At 39.3% G+C, this 20499-nt stretch overlaps 1 protein-coding gene across 2 annotated transcripts in view; it reads right to left on the bottom strand.

Moving 5' to 3' along the window:
* MAP2K4 (mitogen-activated protein kinase kinase 4) overlaps nt 1-20499 on the bottom strand; it is a 116294-nt gene that overhangs the window by 76438 nt on the left and 19357 nt on the right. For both annotated transcript variants that reach the window (XM_007455008.1, XM_007455009.1), the window contains one exon: nt 8387-8489. In XM_007455008.1, coding sequence (XP_007455070.1) covers nt 8387-8489 — 103 coding nt within the window. The remainder of the gene's footprint in view (nt 1-8386; nt 8490-20499) is intronic.

Genomic DNA, 20499 nt, shown 5'->3' with positions numbered 1-20499 from the left:
TCAGCAGGAGAGCTACCGGAAAGGAGAAAATCAAAAGAACAGGAGAGGGCTTCCCTGGTGGCACAGTGGTTGAGAGTCCGCCTGCCGATGCAGGGGACACGGGTTCGTGCCCCGGTCCGGGAAGATCCCACATGCCACGGAGCGGCTGGTCCCGTGAGCCATGGCTGCTGAGCCTGCGCGTCCAGAGCCTGTGCTCCGCAACAGGAGAGGCCACAAGAGTGAGAGGCCTGCGTACCGGAAAAAAAAAAACAAAAAAACAAAAAAACAGGAGAAAATCAAAAGAATAAAAGAAAAATAAAGCATATATCCTAGAATGAAAGATAGTGGTTTCTAGTTTAAGAGAGTCCACCAAGAGCTCAGTGAAAGGAAAGAAGAAAGGAAGGAGAAGAGAAAAGGAAAATAAAATCAAAGCAGATTTCTGACACAGGGGAAAAGACAAAATCCTACAATCATCCACAAAGAAAAAAACAGGTCATATTCCAAAGTTTAAGAATCACAATGGCATATAACTTTTTAACAGTAACCCTTGAACATTGGAAACACGCATTGGAGCAACGCTTTCAAAACTCTGAAGAAAAATGTCTACCCCAGAATTCTATAGTCAGTAAAACTACTAATCTATTAAGAGGGTTAGATAAAGGCTTTTTCAGACATGCAAAGACCCAAAAACCTTACTTACTAAGAAAAAACACTTAGGAAGCCATTAGAAGATATACTCCCCCAAAACGTGAGAGAAAAACTGAAAAAGAAAGAGAGAAAGAGAGAGAGAGAAAGAGGAAGAAAGAGAGGAAGAGAGGAAGGGAGGAAGGAAGGAAGAAAACATGAAATCCCCGAAACAGGGAATCAAATTCAGAAGAGTAACATAGGCATTCACAAAACAATGGCACCAGCCATACAGTGCAACCACTCCAGAATACAGCAAGAGTACTGTATAGAGATAGACAGATGACTCTAGAAAAAAAAGAACTGAGAGATCACCTAAGTAGTTAATTATGTGGAGAGCAGATTCACAGTGAACCATTAAATGAGGCAATCATTAACTCTGGGGCAAACACATTTGCTCAAGAACAGTAATGTAATTATACTGTGACTCAATTTTAAATAATAATAATAAGAAAGAATACTCTGAAAAGAGAGCATGTTTCCTTTAAATAGTAGAATTCCTTATTAGCAGACAGAAGTTTCCAGAAACATGCCTACAGTACAAAGGCAAAGGACTTCTATAACATTATGAAGCAAATCAGAACTCAAAAACTTGCTGCCTGATTACAAATGGTTGCAAAACTCATCTGAAGCACAGCAACCAGACATTTCTTTAAAGAGCAGAACTTTGTAGTACTATAGGTAAAGAACTACAGATTATATATTTTAACGTCTAAGTCTCCAATTCGAGAATCAAGATGATTTAAAACACCAAAACTAAGTTCATTTTCGGGAGACAAGCAACTCAACAGCATTTATCACATTAATTTCTTTAAATAAATATTTCAGAATTAACATCCAATACCTGAGTCCAGCTTAAGGAGAATTATACTAGTGACTCTCCAAGGGTGGAGGGCCACACAGAGAATCAGCTCAGTCACACCTAGTACCACTGTCCTCCAAGTACAACCATCAGATGCATGGAGGTGGAGTGTGGAACTGAGGGAAAGATTAAATACCTCTGAACTTTAAGAATGCAAGTGTTGAAAGATTATCTCACACAGCAGCATTATTCACCGGAGTCAAAAGTCAGAAACACCGAAATGCCCATCAATGGATAAATGGATAACAAAATGTCATATATACATACAATATAATTCACCCTTAAGAATGAAATTCTGACACATACCAGAACACAGATGGAGAGCATGAGGACATGTTGAGTGAAACAAGCCAGCCACAAAACAACAAGTATTGTATAATGCCACTTACATGAGGTACCTAGAGCAATCAAATTCAGAGACATAAAGTGGAATGGTGGTTACCAGGGGCCAGAAGAAAGAGGAATGGGAAGTTAGTGTTTGATGGATACAGAGTTTCAGTTTGAGAAAATAAGAGTTCTGGAGATGAATGGTAGTGATGGATACACGACAACATGAATGTATTCAATGCCACTAAGCTGTACACTAAGAAATGGTTAAGATGGTACATTTTATGTTATGCATATTTTGCTACAGTAAGAAAAAAAAGTTTGCTGCAGTAAATCGAAACCAGCCCAAAATAAGTAGATTACCCCACAGAATTCGACACATTTGGCCTTTTTAAATTTGGGGTACTAATTTGTACCTATAAGTATTTCTACCATAAAATTACTGCCATTACGTGAAAGGGCTCCACCACAGAAATGTAGAGATTCCAATTGACTATGATTACATTAAAAATTTCAGATATGGAAAAAAAGTTTTAAGCTCAAGTAGACTAATGGTTTTCATACTCAGGAACTGACCAGAGATGTCCTGGGACTATTTTGAGGAATGAAGGTAGACAAGACCACAGAGCTCTCTCCCGCCTCCACAAACAGCCTGTCAGGCTCATGCATAAGATTTTATTTCAAGAAAGGAGCACAACACTGACTTGATTCATATTCATTCCTGTTCATATTCATTTTCTCTCGCCCACCCCCTGCCATTCACCATACAAAATAATGAAAGTCACTATCCTAATTCAATGCCTGAACTAAAATCAGAGTTAAGTGACACACTGAAGGGCACAGAGACCATGATGACGCTGGGATAGAAAGCAGGACTCCAGTAGTAACAAAACAGTTAATCCAAGATAATAAGTTTAAAAGATAAAGCTTCCACAATTTAACCAGCAATAAGTGCCTACGTAATTTATAATTACTATTCTGAGTTTTAAGATGATGCTCTACTGAGTAGACTCATCATGGAATTAAAAATACTAGTGATTGGGGCTTCCCTGGTGGCGCAGTGGTTGAGAGTCCGCCTGCCGACGCAGGGGACACAGGTTCGAGCCCTGGTCTGGGAAGATCCCACATGCCGCAGAGCAACTAAGCCCACGCACCACACTACTGAGCCTGTGCTCTAGAGCCCAAGAGCCACAACTACTGAGCCTGCGCTCTAGAGCCCGCGAGCCACAACTACTGAGCCCACGTGCCAAAAGTACTGAAGCCCGCGCACCTAAAGCCCGTGCTCCGCAACGAGAAGCCACCGCAATGAGAAGCCCACACACCGCAAAGAGTAGCACCCCACTCGCCGCAACTAGATAAAGCCCATGTGCAGCAACAAAGACCCAATACAGCCAAAAAAAAAAAAAAAAAAAAAAAAAAAAAAATACTAGTGATTAACTGGGGACTTGAAAACTTCTTTTAAAACTACCTCCTAGATGTTCTATGGCACAACTGAGCCTTTTTCTGTTCAAATATAATAAAGAAAAATGAGATCCTCTTGGTCTCAACAAAACAGAGCCCCTTAAATTTACAACATATGGTTCCCAAATGTTTAGCTTAAGCCCCCAAATGTATCTTTACTCATCATTATTTATTTCCAATGTTAGCTTTTAAGCTGGTGGTTCTTCTTCTACAATCCTGATACGTTGTGAAGATAAAAGGGCTGTTCTTTCAGAATAACAATCGTATTTGGTGCATTCTAAATGATTCAGCACACTGAGAGCACTCGCACATCACTCAGCATGATGAAAGCACAGAACACAGCAGTGCAGTATCTACTTCTGTTCATGTCAAATTTTATATACAGAACATGATTTTAGCACAAGCCTGCCACATTTATAAGAATACCCTTGGGGTATCAAAAAGACATACAGTGCCTAGTCTAATCCAATCCTGATGGAAATGTCAAAAGTAGCCAAACATTTCTTTCCTTTCATCTTTCCTTGCACTCTTTAGTTTTACAGCTTAATCTTTCATTGAAAGAGCCAAATGGCAAAATGCTAACAGCTCTTACATCTAGGTAGCAGATACAAAAGTCTCTAACACTTACTTTTTCGTGTGTTGGAAATACTTATAATTTTAACCAATGATAATTAAAAACCAAGGTTTCTTGTTCAGGTTATCTCCTCACTCTCTACGGACCCACATGAAAAGAATGATTTTTTTAAAGGAAATAAACAATAAAGAAAGAAATTTAAACAAATTTCTGAACACCTGAAAGCAGACAAAAATATCTAGACAAAGCAAAACTAATAAATTCCAAGGGAAGGGACTCTACAGTTTCAAAAACTTGTCAGCCAAGTGCAGTGTAAAACCTTGTTTAGCTCCTGCTTCAAACTTGAAAAAAAAGAAAGTGATGAAGTAATCTATAATACTTATTTGATGATATTAAAGAATCATTTATCCTACTAGATATAATGATAATATTATGATTGTGTTTTTAAAAAGGAGTCCTTGTCTTTTAGAAACACATCCTGAAATATTTATAGATGGAATAATATGTCTGACGTTTGGTTAAAACTAAGGAGGGCTGGGCTTCCCTGGTGGCGCAGTGGTTGAGAGTCCGCCTGCCGATGCAGGGAACACGGGTTCGTGCCCCGGTCCGGGAAGATCCCATGTGCCGCGGAGCGGCTGGGCCCGTGAGCCATGGTCACTGAGCCTGCGCGTCCGGAGCCTGTGCTCCGCAACGGAAGAGGCCACAACAGTGAGAGGCCCGCGTACCGCAAAAAAAAAAAAAAAAAAAAAAAAAAAAAACTAAGGAGGGTAGAGGAATAGACAAAAATAATGTTGGCCATATTAACTGTTGAAGCTGCTAAAGCTGACTGATAAATACATAGAGATTCAGCCACCACTCTCCAGTTTTGAATATATTTGCAACTTTCCATAATAAGGGGTTAAAAAAAAATAGCAATAGAGAAAACTAGCACCCATAACACATGGTGGGAGGGGAGCATGCCGCCGAGACGAGAGAGAGGTAATGGTCCCAACAGAACCTTAGAGAGGATTCATAGCTGGAAAGTACAAAAGCCTGGAAATGGAAGAGCGATTAAAATTCTTTCCAGAAGAAAGGTTTACTCAGCTCCTCCTTTCCTTTCCACCTGCCCCAAAATGAAAAGAGAGCATGTCTCTAAAGAAAACAAACATGCTGTCTGGAAACAACAATGCCTACTAGGGCAAATACTGGCCTACTCATTATGGCATCTAGAGTATGCCTGGGCTAACAGCCAGCACTCGAACCATTCACAGAAAAGTCAAGTCAAGCCCACCAGCTGGCTGCCTCTAACCAGAGCTTCCAATAAGTCTCCTAATTTCCTCATCCTCAACTATCAATGGACACCCAAGAACTACCAGACATGTGGAAAAAAGCTGACACAAAGGAGAAAGACAAAGACGGAAGAAAAAGCGACCCTTGAGGAAATAGATTACCTAAAGGACAGAAAAGAATTTTTAAATTCCAGACTTTACATCCACAAATTAAGAGTAGTATACTAAGAAAAAGCCAGAATCAACTCTTAGAAATAAAAAAATCAATCCCCAAAACAGAATATTCTACAGAAGGGTCAGGAAATAAAGGAAATCTCCTAGAATATAAAGCAAGAAAACAAAGAGATAGAAAATATAAAAGTCAAAGACCGAGAGAATTCAGAGATACAAATAACACACATTTCAGGAAGAGAGAATAGGAAAAACATGAAGGAATCTATCAAAAGAAAAGCAGCAGAAACTCTCTCAGAAAAAGATATGTGACTCTTCAAACTAAAACAATTCATCCGGTACACAGAAAGATGATCCAAACCTAAGCATATTCTCATATAATTATAGAACACCAAGAATAAAGGCAAAATGCTAAAAGTGAGAGAGAAATAGGTAATCTATAACTAACATCTCCACTACAATGAAACAGATCTACACATGGTCCCCAAATTTAGCGTGCGCTGACACTCACCAGAATGCCATTCTCCCCTCTCTCCACCTAACCAACCTCCTCTAGGGGGCTTTCAAAATCCAGTTCAAACCTTTTTGAAACTTTTCACCAAGTTGTTTATCTGAAGTGCTCTTACCCCTCCTGCACCAGTCATTTGACTTTTGATCTGTATTACCTTATGCCTTACTTCTTGAATTTCTGTCTTCTTGAAAGTTTATTTAAACTGCTATTTCTCAGAAAATAAGGACACTGTCTTAATCTTTTTATTTAATCGTCCACAGAATCCTGCACCCAGTAGACATCAAATGTCAGAGGGATCTGAAACTAGTCCCTGGGATATAACTTCATTATTTACTTATATTTCATCTTATCTTTTCCTAAACTCATTTAAAAAGTTTTATATTTATATCTATAACTAACGTTCAAGAAGAACTGAATGCAAGGAAATTTTAAAAGGAGGAAACACATATAAATGGCATAGAGGTATCTTTTTCAAAGCCTCCACCTACTGCAAGTTATATCTTCTAATTGCAAACTTATCCTAAGTAGTGATCAACAGTGGTTTTTAGTGCCTGATAGTATTCAGTACACAGGAAGAATACAGAGATCCCTGTGGAAGGCGGCGGGAAGGTAGAGAAGATATGCTGCCCTAAGCAGGGAAACAACTGTCTCTGACGAGTATCAATACTAGTAGTTGCCTGTTCCTGATCCAGATAACAGACGACTGCAATAATAAAACTCAAAGGCAGGGTCTAAAACCTTTACATACTAGAATCAAATTCCAAAGATTCTATCACAAAGATGCCTATTACTGTGTCCTCTCAAACTTTTAACACCTTCTGGGAAGAGATAAATAAGAAACCTAGCTGGTTACAGGATTATTATGAAGTAGTTTAAAAGAAGAAAGAAAGAAAACACACAAAAAACTGAGAGACTCAAATTTTGGAAGAAAGCCTTTTCTTCACCACCCTGTTTACTGTTTAAAAAAAAAAGATTCTGTCCATGAATTCCCCTAGACATGAAGAAAGTCTAATGGGGAGAGAGTACAAATATGTAAATGGTTTTCTAGTTCTAAATGCAAATCAGGTTGTCTTTCTCTTTGTCCAAGGGGGCTTTTAAAAAAAGAAAGAAAGAAAGATTTGTTAAGTTTGGCGATTACTACATATCCTTCTTTTTTAGACTTCAAATTTGTGGTTCAGCTGGCAACCAAGGCAACAGAAATGGAATATGTTCAAGCATTAGTTTTGTACTAGCTTTCACTAGAAATTCTAGGAAATGAGGAAGGAGGTTCTTTTAACAGTGTTTCCTTGCTGCTGGAGCTCTGACTAATTAAGCAGTACTAAGAGTTTCCTTCCTCAATATGTTTCGGAGAAGGTAACAAGGTTGATGAGCTCTGACAAGAAAAGTCTCACTGTGAACAGCATCTAATAAAGCTGATAGACACCACTCCCAGGCAAATAAACTGCCACTCAGTTTTCACTGAAAATCTCTTTCATTCCCCTTTAGGTGATAGGTGTAAGCATAAGAGCGTACAAACACGCGTCCATGCTGCTTCCTTCTAGACACTGATGTTTTAAAAATAAAATATTTTCAACATTCCTACTGCAAGACAGTCTACCTTCTACCAATGTGTTACTGTTTGCAAATACAATGTATACCAAATGTCAAACAGCAATAAATGTGCCTCTTTGGGAAGAATACATGTATCTGTAGTCTAATAAAGTTTGAATACAGATTTTTGAGGAATTATTACAAAACTATAAAATAATGGATTCTGACAGCTTTTTAAACCATACTTTCCACCACTTGCTTTACAGTTCCCAATACTAGAACTAGGTGAAAATTATTTTTCTGGACATTAGTAGAAATGTAAATCCACTGGCTTTGACCCTTCATGTTCTTGCCAGGTTTGAGAAGAAGAAAACATTATTATTTAATACTTCACTTCACTTTGATTCAAAGGTTTCTGTAAAATATTATTATGGCGAGATTGTTTTAAATTAACTAATATATTTCTAATACTTTTCAGTAAAATGCTACAATATCATTTCTATTTTTTAATTTAAAAATATCAAGGGAGTCAATTTTTTAAAAAATCACTGAAACGTACATATTCTTTCAATCTACTATGACATGGAAATCTTATAGACACTCAGTATATTAAGAATGGAAATCTATTTTGTCAACTAGTAAATGGGGATGATCTGTGCAGATCCACAGGAGAGAGTTAAGTTTTCTAAATACTACTTACAACTTAACTGGAAATCCAGAAGGAGAGGTAAAAATAATATTCTCAGAGTTCAATAAGAGAGAAATTAAAACGATATAAATGTAACTGGATCTTCAGCTCTTCCTTTCCCTTCAAGTAAACTTTAAAAAGGAAAATTGTGTTTGCCTACTTCAGACTACAGAATCAACAGCTTTCTATTTGAGTTCAAACAGTAATATTTCAAATGGCCCAGAGGATAACAGAAATACCAACCCCTCGACTTGAAAAAATTCATAAAACACAATAACTTTAAAACCCTTGCTTGAGTTGAGCCTTTTATTTGATTACCAGGAATACTCACATGTGTGGGTTTTGAACTCCTGCAGGATTGGGATTCAGAGTAAACCTTGCTGTAGATTTGAAAGGTGGATTTGCAAAATTCAACTTCAGTGCTTTGCGTTTACCTAAGAAATAACAAATAAAAAGTAAAAGTTTCAAGTACTATAAAACAGGTAGGATTCTGAGGGCAAAAGAAATTTACTCCAAAAGGCAGAAAATTTTGCTTTAACATATAATTAATATTTTGAAAGATGGCAAAGAATTGCTCAGAATTAAGAAAAAGTAAATAAAAATGATCTAAAGTTGTTACTAACCACAAGTCACTCATTGTCTCCAAAACAACAGAAAACAATGCTCAGTGCTCCCAGTTGATATTGTTCAGAGATGCTAAGGCTTTCGTAAGTAAAAACACCACAATAAAAACCATTCCCCTCAGCAGATATATTGAAAAACACTAAAATATTAGCATCTTTCCAGTGTTACATTTTACTTCCTTAGTTTAATAAAAATCATTTTCCCTCGAATGTAATATAAACAACTGAGTGAAGAATATGGAGCATTCTGCAATCATAATGGCCTAAAAGCATTACGGTACAGTCAATTTCAAGTTACCAAATAATCATTTTGGGGGAGGCAATTTCTTTGGTACGGGAAGGGAGAAAGTATCAATACCTTATATTATACCAAAAAAAAAAAAAAAAAGTCCTTTACAGAAAAGCCAGAAAATTCAGAAAAGATAAAGAAACAAAAATGTATTAAATATTATATATACATCTATAAATATATAGGGTTTTGAAAACTTGTATATACACTTAAAAGTCCAGTTACCCCAAAATAATCATTATCTAATGCACACTATTTTCTCTATATAGAGACATTATCTTTTCCTCTACAATTAAAATTGGACCACAATACTGTTTTGTAATATGCTCTACTCACTGACCATATTTTTTTTCTATGTCAATAAATCTTACAAAATCATTAATGCAGGGGTCTACTATATGGAAATTTTGTAACAGAGTTGGGTTTTTCCATATTTTTAGTACACCTTGGTTTCATGTACATATTAAGGATACTTTTCCTAGCGCTCACTCTTCGCACTTTATTATACATGTATCAATCAATACCTATTCCAACAACATCTCTGCCATCCAAGCACCTTCCCACCTCAGTGGATTCAGAAAATGGATTAGAGGGCTCAACCTGTTCAGCCCAGTGCTTTCATGAGACGTGGAAGGCTGAGCGTGCCATGCTAGTCAGACAGGACTGCAGGACAAGAGCTGGATCAGCTCTCAGGGATGGGCCTTTCTACAGGATAATGGCAGTTCCTAAGAAGCCCACTGTCAGACATAACCATAGTACAACATGAATTTTCCTCATAAGTTGCCCTTTTGGGTACCAAATTTTTTTTTAATAATTTTTATTTGACTGCAAGTAGAGAAAGGACATTCAAACTATACATGCAAAAGGTACTCCACAAAAAATGGCAGATTTGACTGTATTAAAAAAGCAAACTCTGTATTTACCAAAAAACCTTTAAAAAATTAAATGAAAACTTGGGAAAATCCTTGTAATACAAAATCAGAAATTCTAAATATATAAAAACATCACACAAATGAAGAAAAAATAGAAAAATTGGCAAGGGTATGAAAAATTAAGCAAAATTGAGAAAAAATTATGAAAGGTACTCGGTAACACCAAAAACAGTTAAAATTTTGGTTCATGTGAAATTGGGAAAGTTTAGAGGTTTTATTTGGTACACATACATTTATTTATTTATTTTTAATCATAATATGGTGATCAGAGTGACCAGGTAAAAGAATCACTAGCAAAATACACTGCTGGTAGAAAAGTAACCTCTGGTGAGAGGTTCAGCAATATACAAGAAGCTTCAAATGAATATGTTCTTTCACTTCTTGGAAATCTGCCTTTAAGAAATACTTAAAGGCAGAGGATTATTCACAGGCCCTGCTAGATTCTGAAATTGCTTGGGACTGCTTGCTCACTCCTCTGCTCCTTCAGTTTTCTCCCTTTTTGAATGGGAATCTCCATCACTGTTACCCAATGCCTGACCCACCACTGTATTTTGGAAGCAGATAACTCAGCTTCTAGTTACTAGGTTCATAGATGGAGAAGAATTTTGTGTCACAGTGGATCATACTCAAGAGTCTCACCCCATACCTGATTTAGATGCTTTTGATGATGAGATTTAGGACTGGTGAGCTGATGATGTCTAGATGAGGTCTGGATTTGAGCTGATGATGTAATGAGTTAAGACTTCTGGGGATGATGGAGGAGGCTGAGTGTACTTTGCATGTGGGGCAGATGAGACTATATGGGGGCCAGAAGGCAGACTGTAGTGGACTGAAAAGGTGGCCCCCAAAGTACCAGAAGCTATGAATGTTCCTTTATATAGCAAAGTTTCTGGAGATACAATTGAGTGAAGGACCTTTGCAATCATTAATCTGAATGTGCTCAATGCTTATGAACTCCCCAAATCAAAAGCTGAACACCACCTGCCACGTGTGTGTGTCTGAAACTACCTGGTACATCACCCATGTTCTCTATATGGTGAAAAGTGATAGAAGACTAAGATCAAATACGAAGGATAATAACAGAACATAGAATCATTGTGAAAACTATCCGAAGAAAAACACCAAAACTGGCCCTCTCTTCAAAAGCCCAATTTGACAGGACAGTAGCTAACCTTCCCAGGCAAATAAGGTATGTTACTACAGTTAAAACGTACTCAAACTGTTCTTTTGAAAATAAATATTTCTACCTAATACACACACACACACACAGATTCCTTTTCGCACTGCATTCACATTTAAACAAAAATAAATTGAGGTCTTTAAAGGACATTTACTGCATAAATGAACAAGCACACAAGTAACAGAATGTGACATCTAACTAATCTAACTTACATAAATTAGATTTAAACACACTCTATACTTCAGAAACATCTGCAGCTATCTTGAAAACAGTCCAAGTATATATTCTGATCTCTCACCAACAAAATATGACAAAGAATTCTATAAAAAGCGGCGATGACTCAGAGCCTGAGGTCGAGTTACACGGCCTGTTCTCAGCAGCGCACCCCAACTGCCCAAATGATGATCAGTTTAAGAGGAACTCATGAGGTGGTCAGCCTCATGAGAAGGCTGGAGAAGGAAAGCTCCAGAAAGTCCATCAAAGGTGAGATTCCGGGAAAGGCAGAAAGAGGCAGCTTTTACAATACCTTAAAGGCTATTTCTGAATCTCTGTAGGCATGAGCCTTTTTGTTTGTTTAAGCATCTCTTCTTCTCCCATTCACTTTCTCTAAGTAAGAACCTCTATTCGGTCTGGTCTTTCTCATCTTTACTTCTCTTTCTCAAGGGGCCCAAAAAACTAAACCCTAATGGCAACCTGTCACCCTGTATTCAGATATTTTTAATAACAAAACTACAAACAAATAGGATATTAGATCAATGTGGATTTTTTTCAAAAGCCTGCAACAACTTCCACAGGGAGAAAAGGGTACAAGGAAATAAGTGATACTATAAATGGCCAGTGGAGATTTTTCTAAGCTAATAGGGATTAAAATATTTGTACAAGTAATTTAAAGTAATTATCAAGAAAGACTATAAATTTGTGATTATAATTACCCCTTTGGTAAGACTGTCACCAAATAATCAATTCCTAACCAGTCAACAGAGATAAACAGACCCTCCCCTTTAACTACAGTAGGATAGAAACAAAATATGTCAAATATCTTAAATTATTCATATGGAAGAAGTTTCCCATCCAGAAGACTGTCTTTGTATACTTAAAACCCAAGTGCAGTGCCTGATATAGAAAATACTTTCAAATGTTCATTGGGAATTGTTCATTGGGAATAAATTTGCCATGGACAGACCCAGACAACTAAAGTGTGGGTTAAATTAGCTAGAATAAGTTTCTGTTGTTTGCACCCAAGAACACTGACTGATAAGGAAAACAGTATTTGTCCTCATCCCACCACATTTCCAAAGCGCTGCTGTATCCTTTAGGGCAACACTGCCTAACTTTTTTCATGCCATAGCTTACACAGAAAATGAGGACATTTGTTCAACACAGCGAGAAAATCAAAATCATAGCTGGCCCGATAGCTGGCCGAGGTGTTTCAGCAGCCTCAGGCCCCACTCAGCCACTCCGAGGACTGAAGGGCCAGTCTTTCTGCATCACCCTTGAAATTCCGGTTTCAGAGCTCCGCCTTAACGGAACACCAGTACTATTTACACAGACTTCTCCATATCATGCATATGCAATTTCTTCCTCACAGTTCTCATGAGAGGAGCGTTCCTAAGCATGGGATCTTCAAGAATATTCAGAACTATGATTCTGAAGAAGAAGGATTTGTCCAAGTGTATCCATACTCACTACAGCCTAGGAATATCTTTTGCTCTAATTCTGACCACAGAACAACTCAGACTCACAGAATACTGAAGCCAAAAGTAAGATACCTTTCAGCTTTCAGACCACTGTGGGTTATGCGGTAGATTGTTACAAAAATAGCCACCAATGGGGCTTCCCTGGTGGCGCAGTGGTTCAGAGTCCGCCTGCCGACGCAGGGGACGCGGGTTCGTGCCCCGGTCCGGGAAGATCCCATATGCCGCGGAGCGGCTGGGCCCGTGAGCCATGGCCACTGAGCCTGCGCATCCGGAGCCTGTGTTCCGCAACGGGAGAGGCCACAACAGTGAGAGGCCCGCGTACCGCAAAAAAAAAAAAACAGCCACCAATGAATCACAGCTCCCTGTGTCCATGCCTCTTTGCAATGTGACTTTGCTGCTCTTCCCATCAACAGGTGGCATCCATTTCCCTCCCTCTTGAATCTGGGCAGGGCTTGGGACTTGCTTTGACCAGAATAATAGAGCAGAAGGGATGCTATATGATGTCCAAAGCTAAGCCTTATGAGCCCTTGCAGTTTGCACTCTCACCCTCTTGGAAAGCTACTGAGTCTAAATGGAAAGCAGTTCAGTCAGGGTTCCTTGATGATGAAAGAGCACATGGAGAGGCCCAGAAGTCCCAGCTACCCCCGCTGAGCTGAGACCGCCCCAACAGACCGACTAGCTGAATGCAGACATGTGAGTAACAAATAGAATCATGAAAAATTAAACAGCTGCTCTTTTAAGCCACTACTCACATGCTAAAGGAGCTGGGTAGAAACAATGAAAAAGTGATCAGAATCAGTCCCTCTGAAGGAACTCCTACCACCACCACAGGGGACTCCCCACACCCAAGCACAGGAGAAAGTGGGAACTTGAACTACAACGGACAAATCAGTCATATGATACCAAGTATTCCAAGCATCCCACCAGGGGTGGGGGAAAAAGAATTGCCTTAAATTCTCCTTTCTCCCTTGGCTCTGAGTACCTAATTTTCAAAACAGAAAGAGTATCCAGAATAATTTTTTAAATTATCTGTAATCACTGGAAAAGAGGAAGACAATTCCAACTATGCAACCTCAAACAATTTCAGAAATGAGGAAATAAAGTGGTAGACAAGAACTTACTTTCATTCCCTTTTCTGCCTAAATTACTACCGTGACAAGTGCCCTAATTTATTTCATAAGCTCGAGAGAATAAGAGAGGAAGGATGTTGACTTGCAGTTAGAAGAAATGGGCAACTCTGTACATTTTAGACTTGCAATCTCAGGCCTTCCAAGTAGTAAATGAGCTACTACCAGCTAATATTATATTACTCCTCCTCTGCCAGCCTTTGGTACATCAGGGTGAGCAATTTCCAAAAATTCACAAAATCTCACTTAGAACACTGAACTCTCATCGGTAAAATAGAACACTGTCATTCATCCATGCAGCTAAGCATTTTGGAAACTGGACAGTGCTGAGTTTAAGAAACCAACAGCCCCTTTAGCACATTTTGACACTTTTGTGTGTAAGATAGATTTGGGGGAAGTCCAGTGTAGTAAGTTCCATAGCCACAGGTGCAGGAATATCACACTTATACACAAGGTGGTTTGCCAGGCAGTGGGGACAAAAGCATAGGCAAGGTAGTGACAGAATTACACTTTTCTTTGGCATCCTGCCAAAATTAAAAAGGAACATGGCGGGAGGAAGTTAAAGGGTAGGAATAGGGGGGGAAAAGTACTTTTGCTAGATGCTAAATGACCAATGAAATACTGATAAAGATAAAAAGAGGGATATTTCTGTGGTCTAGTAATTCACACATCTGTAAAACCAAGATAAAAACCACCCCTTACTTGGCAGAAACTACTGCAGGAAGGACTAATATGAGCCAGATGTCTATTACCAGCAAACAAATATAATTCCTCAGACTAAACTAGCCAATTCCTGATTAGTCCAAACTCTTCAAAAACACCCAGGGAGCAATCTAATTCAGGAAGACCCTCCTGGGATTACCAAGACAGCACAGATGTCAAGGCTTTACTGAGATAAACAGGGCTTGAGATGCCTGTCCACACAGTCACGCAGACAGAATCAAACATTCTGTTGAGCAGAATCTTGGCTTTGGATCGCCATAGTCCCAAGCTCTCCTGTGAGGCCCCCAGGTTCACCGAGGGGCAAAGAGGAAATCCTTTTGTCTGAACTACAAAGCCCCAGCTCAAATCATTACCTTCTGAAATGACAAGCTGGGAGAGAATATAAGGGCCTTACTGATCAATATGACAGCAAATATCCCAATTAGAAAATACACAAAGAGCATGAACAGGTAATTAACAAAAGCAGCAATACAAACAGAACAGAAATAAACCATTAACATGAAAAAGTTATCAAATTCTCCTAGCTCTCCAAAAAATTAAAATTCATTTTTTGCCTTTAATACCACACATAAAGAGTCCTAATATCAATGTTAACAAAGGGTATGAGAAGCAGCAGTCCCTACAGAACTTGTCAGAGCTGTACTTTTACAGCTATCTGTGGTTAGTTCATGCCCACCTTGCCCACTACACCCTAAGTTTCAGGGGTGCAGAAACCATTTCTCATGTGCCTCAATGTCTAGAATTATACCAGACACATAAATCCTTAACACTTCTTCAGTAAACAAAAGGACACAGACAAATGAATGAACAAAGCACTGCTGTGAGATAAACTGGTTCACTTTCTCCATAAAAAGGGCCATACCTAGCAAACATCTCAAAATGTCCTTACGGCCAACCCATTCCTAAGAATTTATCCTTTAGGCAGTTAAAGGCTATGCAAAGAAAGTTATTCAAAGCAGAGACATCTGTGTTAGATTAGTTACAAAAATTATGGCATAGCCATAATTGGAATACTACACTGCTACCAAGAAAACACACCATAAAGACTACTGACATCAGAATTAACTTTAACAGTGAGAGTTCTTTTTTAATCAGGCAATAAGTAATGTGTCTGATAAACTGTCATTTTAGTAAAGCACATGTGCATATGATAATCTATAATACACACACAGGCCACATTCTCCAGAATATCATGGGTGATTAATTCAAAGTGCTAGAATTATCAGTGACTTTTTTCTTTTTCTACTTTCCTGTTTTTCAGCACTAAGCGTTTTTTGTCTCCGTTTTAATTATAGTCTCCTTGCTCCTCACATCAGAGCTTTCTAATCTGTTCTCTAAACCTAATCTTACTGAGCCCTAGAGAACAAGTAAAAAAATGGCCTTAAAAATACAAGTACGCGGGCTTCCCTGGTGGCGCAGTGGTTGAGAGTCCGCCTGCCGATGCAGGGGACACGGGTTCGTGCCCCGGTCCGGGAAGATCCCACATGCCGTGGAGCGGATAGGCCCGTGAGCCATGGCAGCTGAGCCTGCGCGTCCGCTCCGCAACGGGAGAGGCCACAACAGTGAGAGGCCCGCGTACCGCAAAAAACAAAAAAAACAAAAAAAACAAAAAACAAACAAACAAAAAATACAAGTACGCATAGGCGCTCTGATATACCTGCTAATACAACTTGGACATTTCCATACCACTATCATCTTGTAATATTTCGTAAGTTATATCATTTGAGATTTTTGAAGGTATATGAATCAGCTAAGTTAACAATATTTTAATCTCCAACAAAACAGGAAAACACAATCCTCCCCACACACATACACACAATGCCATGCTCCTGACTGTGCAAGCACAGCCTCCGTGGGAATCTAAGAGTGGGAATTCCAGTTACACACCCACCTTGAGAAGGTTCCAAATGGACACTCCAAAGGCGGCAGCCATACTGTCAGCACACCTCCACCCCCAGTTTAGGGGAGAAGAGGAAGAAGTGCTAACAGTTCTGAGTCCTTCATGTGCCCCCAGCCTGTTGTTTAGCATATTCTCTCTTATCATCATCCTTCACAGTCCTTGTGCGAAAGGCCTAACCCACTATACACCCGCACTACTTGCCTTCACAGAGAAGCTCAACGGCCACATGCAGTGCTGACAATCCTAACCTAGTCAGCGAGGGGACTGTTTGCAGCACAGTAAGTCAGTAAAGGTACCCAGCACCTTGTCCAGGAGCTCAGAACACTTTACATCCATGTAGTGCCACAAACTCAGCCAAATCCACATGGCATTTTTGTTCTTAAGCTTCAAATCCGTGAACATGTCAACAGGGGCCCCGTGGAGACAACGGACACGCAAACACTGTGTTGACCAACTCCAACCAAACTTTCTATGCAGATGGTCTGTGGTCCCTTCTCCTGTGATGTGCAGGCCTCCCAATCGGACCCTCCAACATTCTCATGAAACTCCTCATCAGCTCCCCAAAGTTTTGAGTTACTGTCTCACCACGCACCCAAAGCAAGATGTTAGGATTTCTGGAAAACCATCCACATAAGGAGTCTTCCTTGTCGATAGCCCTCTTTGTAGTGGGACAAGGCACATAATATGCAAACTTAGGAAAACCGTGTCAAGAAAAGTCGCGAAGCTTGTTCCAGTTTTCGTCCATACCTCGAGCCCATGCTGCGGCTCTGTGGAGGCAGAGGCACAGGCCACACGAGATGTTCTCACGGTGGCTTGCTTGAGCTCTAATGAGAAGCCAGAGTGCCCACTGCGCTTATATTACGTACACTCTTCCTGCTCGGCAAACCCGCAGCATCCTGCCATCATCATTTTAACTCCCCACCACCCAGAAATGAAAGAAGCTCGTTAACCATAGTTTCTAATAATACCATCAGTATTTTTTCAATCAGTGCTTCAAACCTTTTTTATATGTACCACGGTGTTAAGAAAAGCACAGGTGCACAACACAATGAAGGAGAAACAAGGCTGTTCTTGGCTAAACACCACTGACCTAGAGCTCTAGTGAGTGGCTCCAGGCCACAGGGCAAGGAGATGAATATTTCAGCCAACAGCAGTGCCCAAGTTGGGGAGCTACTAAAACAGCCAGATCTGACTTCTTCTTAAAGAGTTTACTTAAAATAATATTATTAACCACACAACAAAGCCAGATTTTTATCAAATGTTAATTTCTTCCCTTATCTAATTTCTTTCCTCATCTGCCCAAAATACCAATAAGGATTCCCACACAGTCATAAATAATTAACTCTTCTAGGCTCAATCCTATAAGTTAGCAAGTAGATTAGGATACAGAAAGCTGTATTTTTTACAGACAATTTAGCATCATACTAGAGGTACCACTTTAGTCCTAGCAGACAGGACATCTTGATCCTTTTCACAACAGAAAATCAACCATCCACTGGCCAAAGTGATAGTGGGTACCCACTCTTCTTTCCGGGTTACTACAGATTAGTCTGTCTAGAAAGCTTACTGATTCAAAGCTATGTGTCTATTATATGCAGGTAGTTTTGCTACACACATTGTCTGTGATATAATAAAAAATATATTTGGTATTTGTTGGAGGTTCCTGGCACAGAGCTCCTACAACCCTTGGAATTTCCTAAGTGATGAGCATCTTTTATTATGCATAACAAGCCTCTTTCCACTATATCAGAGTTTTTGCTTATTAGGTGGGGGTGGGGAGAACCTCCAAAACTTCAGGATGGGAGGGCTGGTCTCCAGAAAAACCAGTCAAGTGATCAGAGGGTTATAACTTCCAGCCCCACCCACTAACCTCCATGTAAGGCAGAGGGTCTGGAGATGGAGTTCAATCCCCAAAGGCCAACAATTTAATCAATCATACCTATGTAATGAAAGTTTCATAAAAACCCCTAAAGATGAGCTAGGGGAGCTTCCTGGTTGGTAAACACATCAAAGTGCTAGAAGGATGACAAGCCCAGAGAAGGTGTGGAAGCTCTTCACCTCCTCTCTCTCCACACCTTGCCCTATGCATCTCTTCTATTTGGCTGTTCCTGAGTTACATGTTTCTAATAAATTGGTAAACTAAAGTGTTTTCCTGAGTTCTGTGAGCTATTCTAGCAAATGAGTGAACCTGGGGGCGGTGGGTAAGGGAACCCTGTAATCTGCAGTCAGCCAAGCAGAAGCGTGAGTAGCCTAGGCACGCCATTTGCAGCTGGATCTGAAGTCAGGGCAGCTTTATGGGGCTGAACCCTTTAACTTGTGAGATCTGATGCTAACTCCAGGTAGACAGTGTCAGAACTGAATTGAATTGTGGGCACCAAACTGACATTGGAAAATTGCTTGCAGTCAGAAAACACCTCAGAGTGGCAAAATGTGAAACACTGAGAAGTGAGGACTATTAAGATTTCCTAAAGGCAAAAGAAGTCAGTTTCAAGAAATAAATCTTTCCTTATTTCCATTAATACCTATAATTGATTTTTTATGCTATCCAAACCTATAATCAAGCCTGCAGCTTGCACTACCTAAAGCAGAAGGGAAGCTTTATTTCAAAGATGACTTCCCCAATTCTAAAACACCATGAGTAGTTCAGCAGTAATTTAATTACTGCAGAGGAGGGGCAGAAAGCCCCACACTATACAATTTTCAACTAGTCACCAAGAGCATACCACATTTGTTATATAGCAACCCCTTGCTTCTTTGGGAACACAGTCAACATCTGAACATAAGCATTCTCATATTCATCTGGATGACTTTTGACCACTGGAAATTAGATTTGGCACTCTGGTGACTTTCCATAAAAAAATATTTCTTGAATAAATGAATAATCCAAGCTCAAGTTTTGATTTAACACCTTTAGGACAAACAGTTTCACTCAGACATATTGACTGGGGGTTTTATCCATACTTCCCAATAGATCTAATTAGTTCCTTCTTTTGTTCTCATTAATCGAAAGATGCGTAACTAGAAGTTAAATAGGTTCTCTGAAAAAGTTAGCCAGCAAGCTTTAATGAGAGATGCTCCTGACTACAGAACTTCATGACACACGGATTAGTCGGCCATCCTCTAGCTTTAAAACAAGATAGCTGGCATTTTTAACTGCCTTGCGTTGCATGGCTTGCGATCATCTTTTATACACTCAGCCAACGTTTTCCATTTCAGTGCTGTATTACCCTATACATCTTTTTAAAGAAATTTTAAGTAATAATTGACAATCCAAATTTAAATTCAAATCCAACTGTGTTACTACCAAAGCAAATAACAGAGGTGGAAAACGAATCAGCATCTTCCATACAAAGCTAATATTGTATATGTATAAGCAATAACTACAGCACTATTATACTCCTCTCACCAACATCCAAATAGCTTCTTTGTACCCCACAGAATAATCCTTCCCGATTTAAAAAAAAAACATTAAGATGTGACTGACACTTTCACTTCTCAGTGGACACAATTAAGTACTATTTGTTGCCCATAAATGTATTCTATAAATTAAGGTTTTTAAAAGGTTAGAATAAAGTAAGATTAATAAAGAGAGTTAAACGGCACTCAAAGAGGATATACTGCACCCTATCTACTTTCTAAATATACAGTACATGAGAGTATCCTGACTGAAATGTCTCTGATTTGTTATTTACAAATTGTGCAAGGTCAAATCAGTGTTAGAACATCACCACGTGGAGACTTTAATAGTGTAGTTACAAGACGGGTGACTGAACAGGGATAGTGAAATGGGAGAGTTGCTTAAGAAAGCTGGAATCCGGTTTGGGACTTTTAAAGATCTCTTGATCTCTGGTGAAGTCGAAGAACCAGTGGGTATGTGAGACCAGTTCTGCCAAATTAAGATCAGTCCCAAACCAGATTCCAGCTTTGCTCATTAATTTATACTCAGTAATTAGAATGCTCAGGTCCTTCAAGC

The sequence above is a fragment of the Lipotes vexillifer genome, unplaced genomic scaffold (assembly GCF_000442215.2).
Source record: "Lipotes vexillifer unplaced genomic scaffold, Lipotes_vexillifer_v1.1 scaffold1233, whole genome shotgun sequence".
NCBI lineage: Eukaryota > Metazoa > Chordata > Mammalia > Artiodactyla > Lipotidae > Lipotes > Lipotes vexillifer.
Note: the sequence above shows the minus strand (reverse complement) of the source record. Positions and strands in the feature narration are given on the sequence as shown.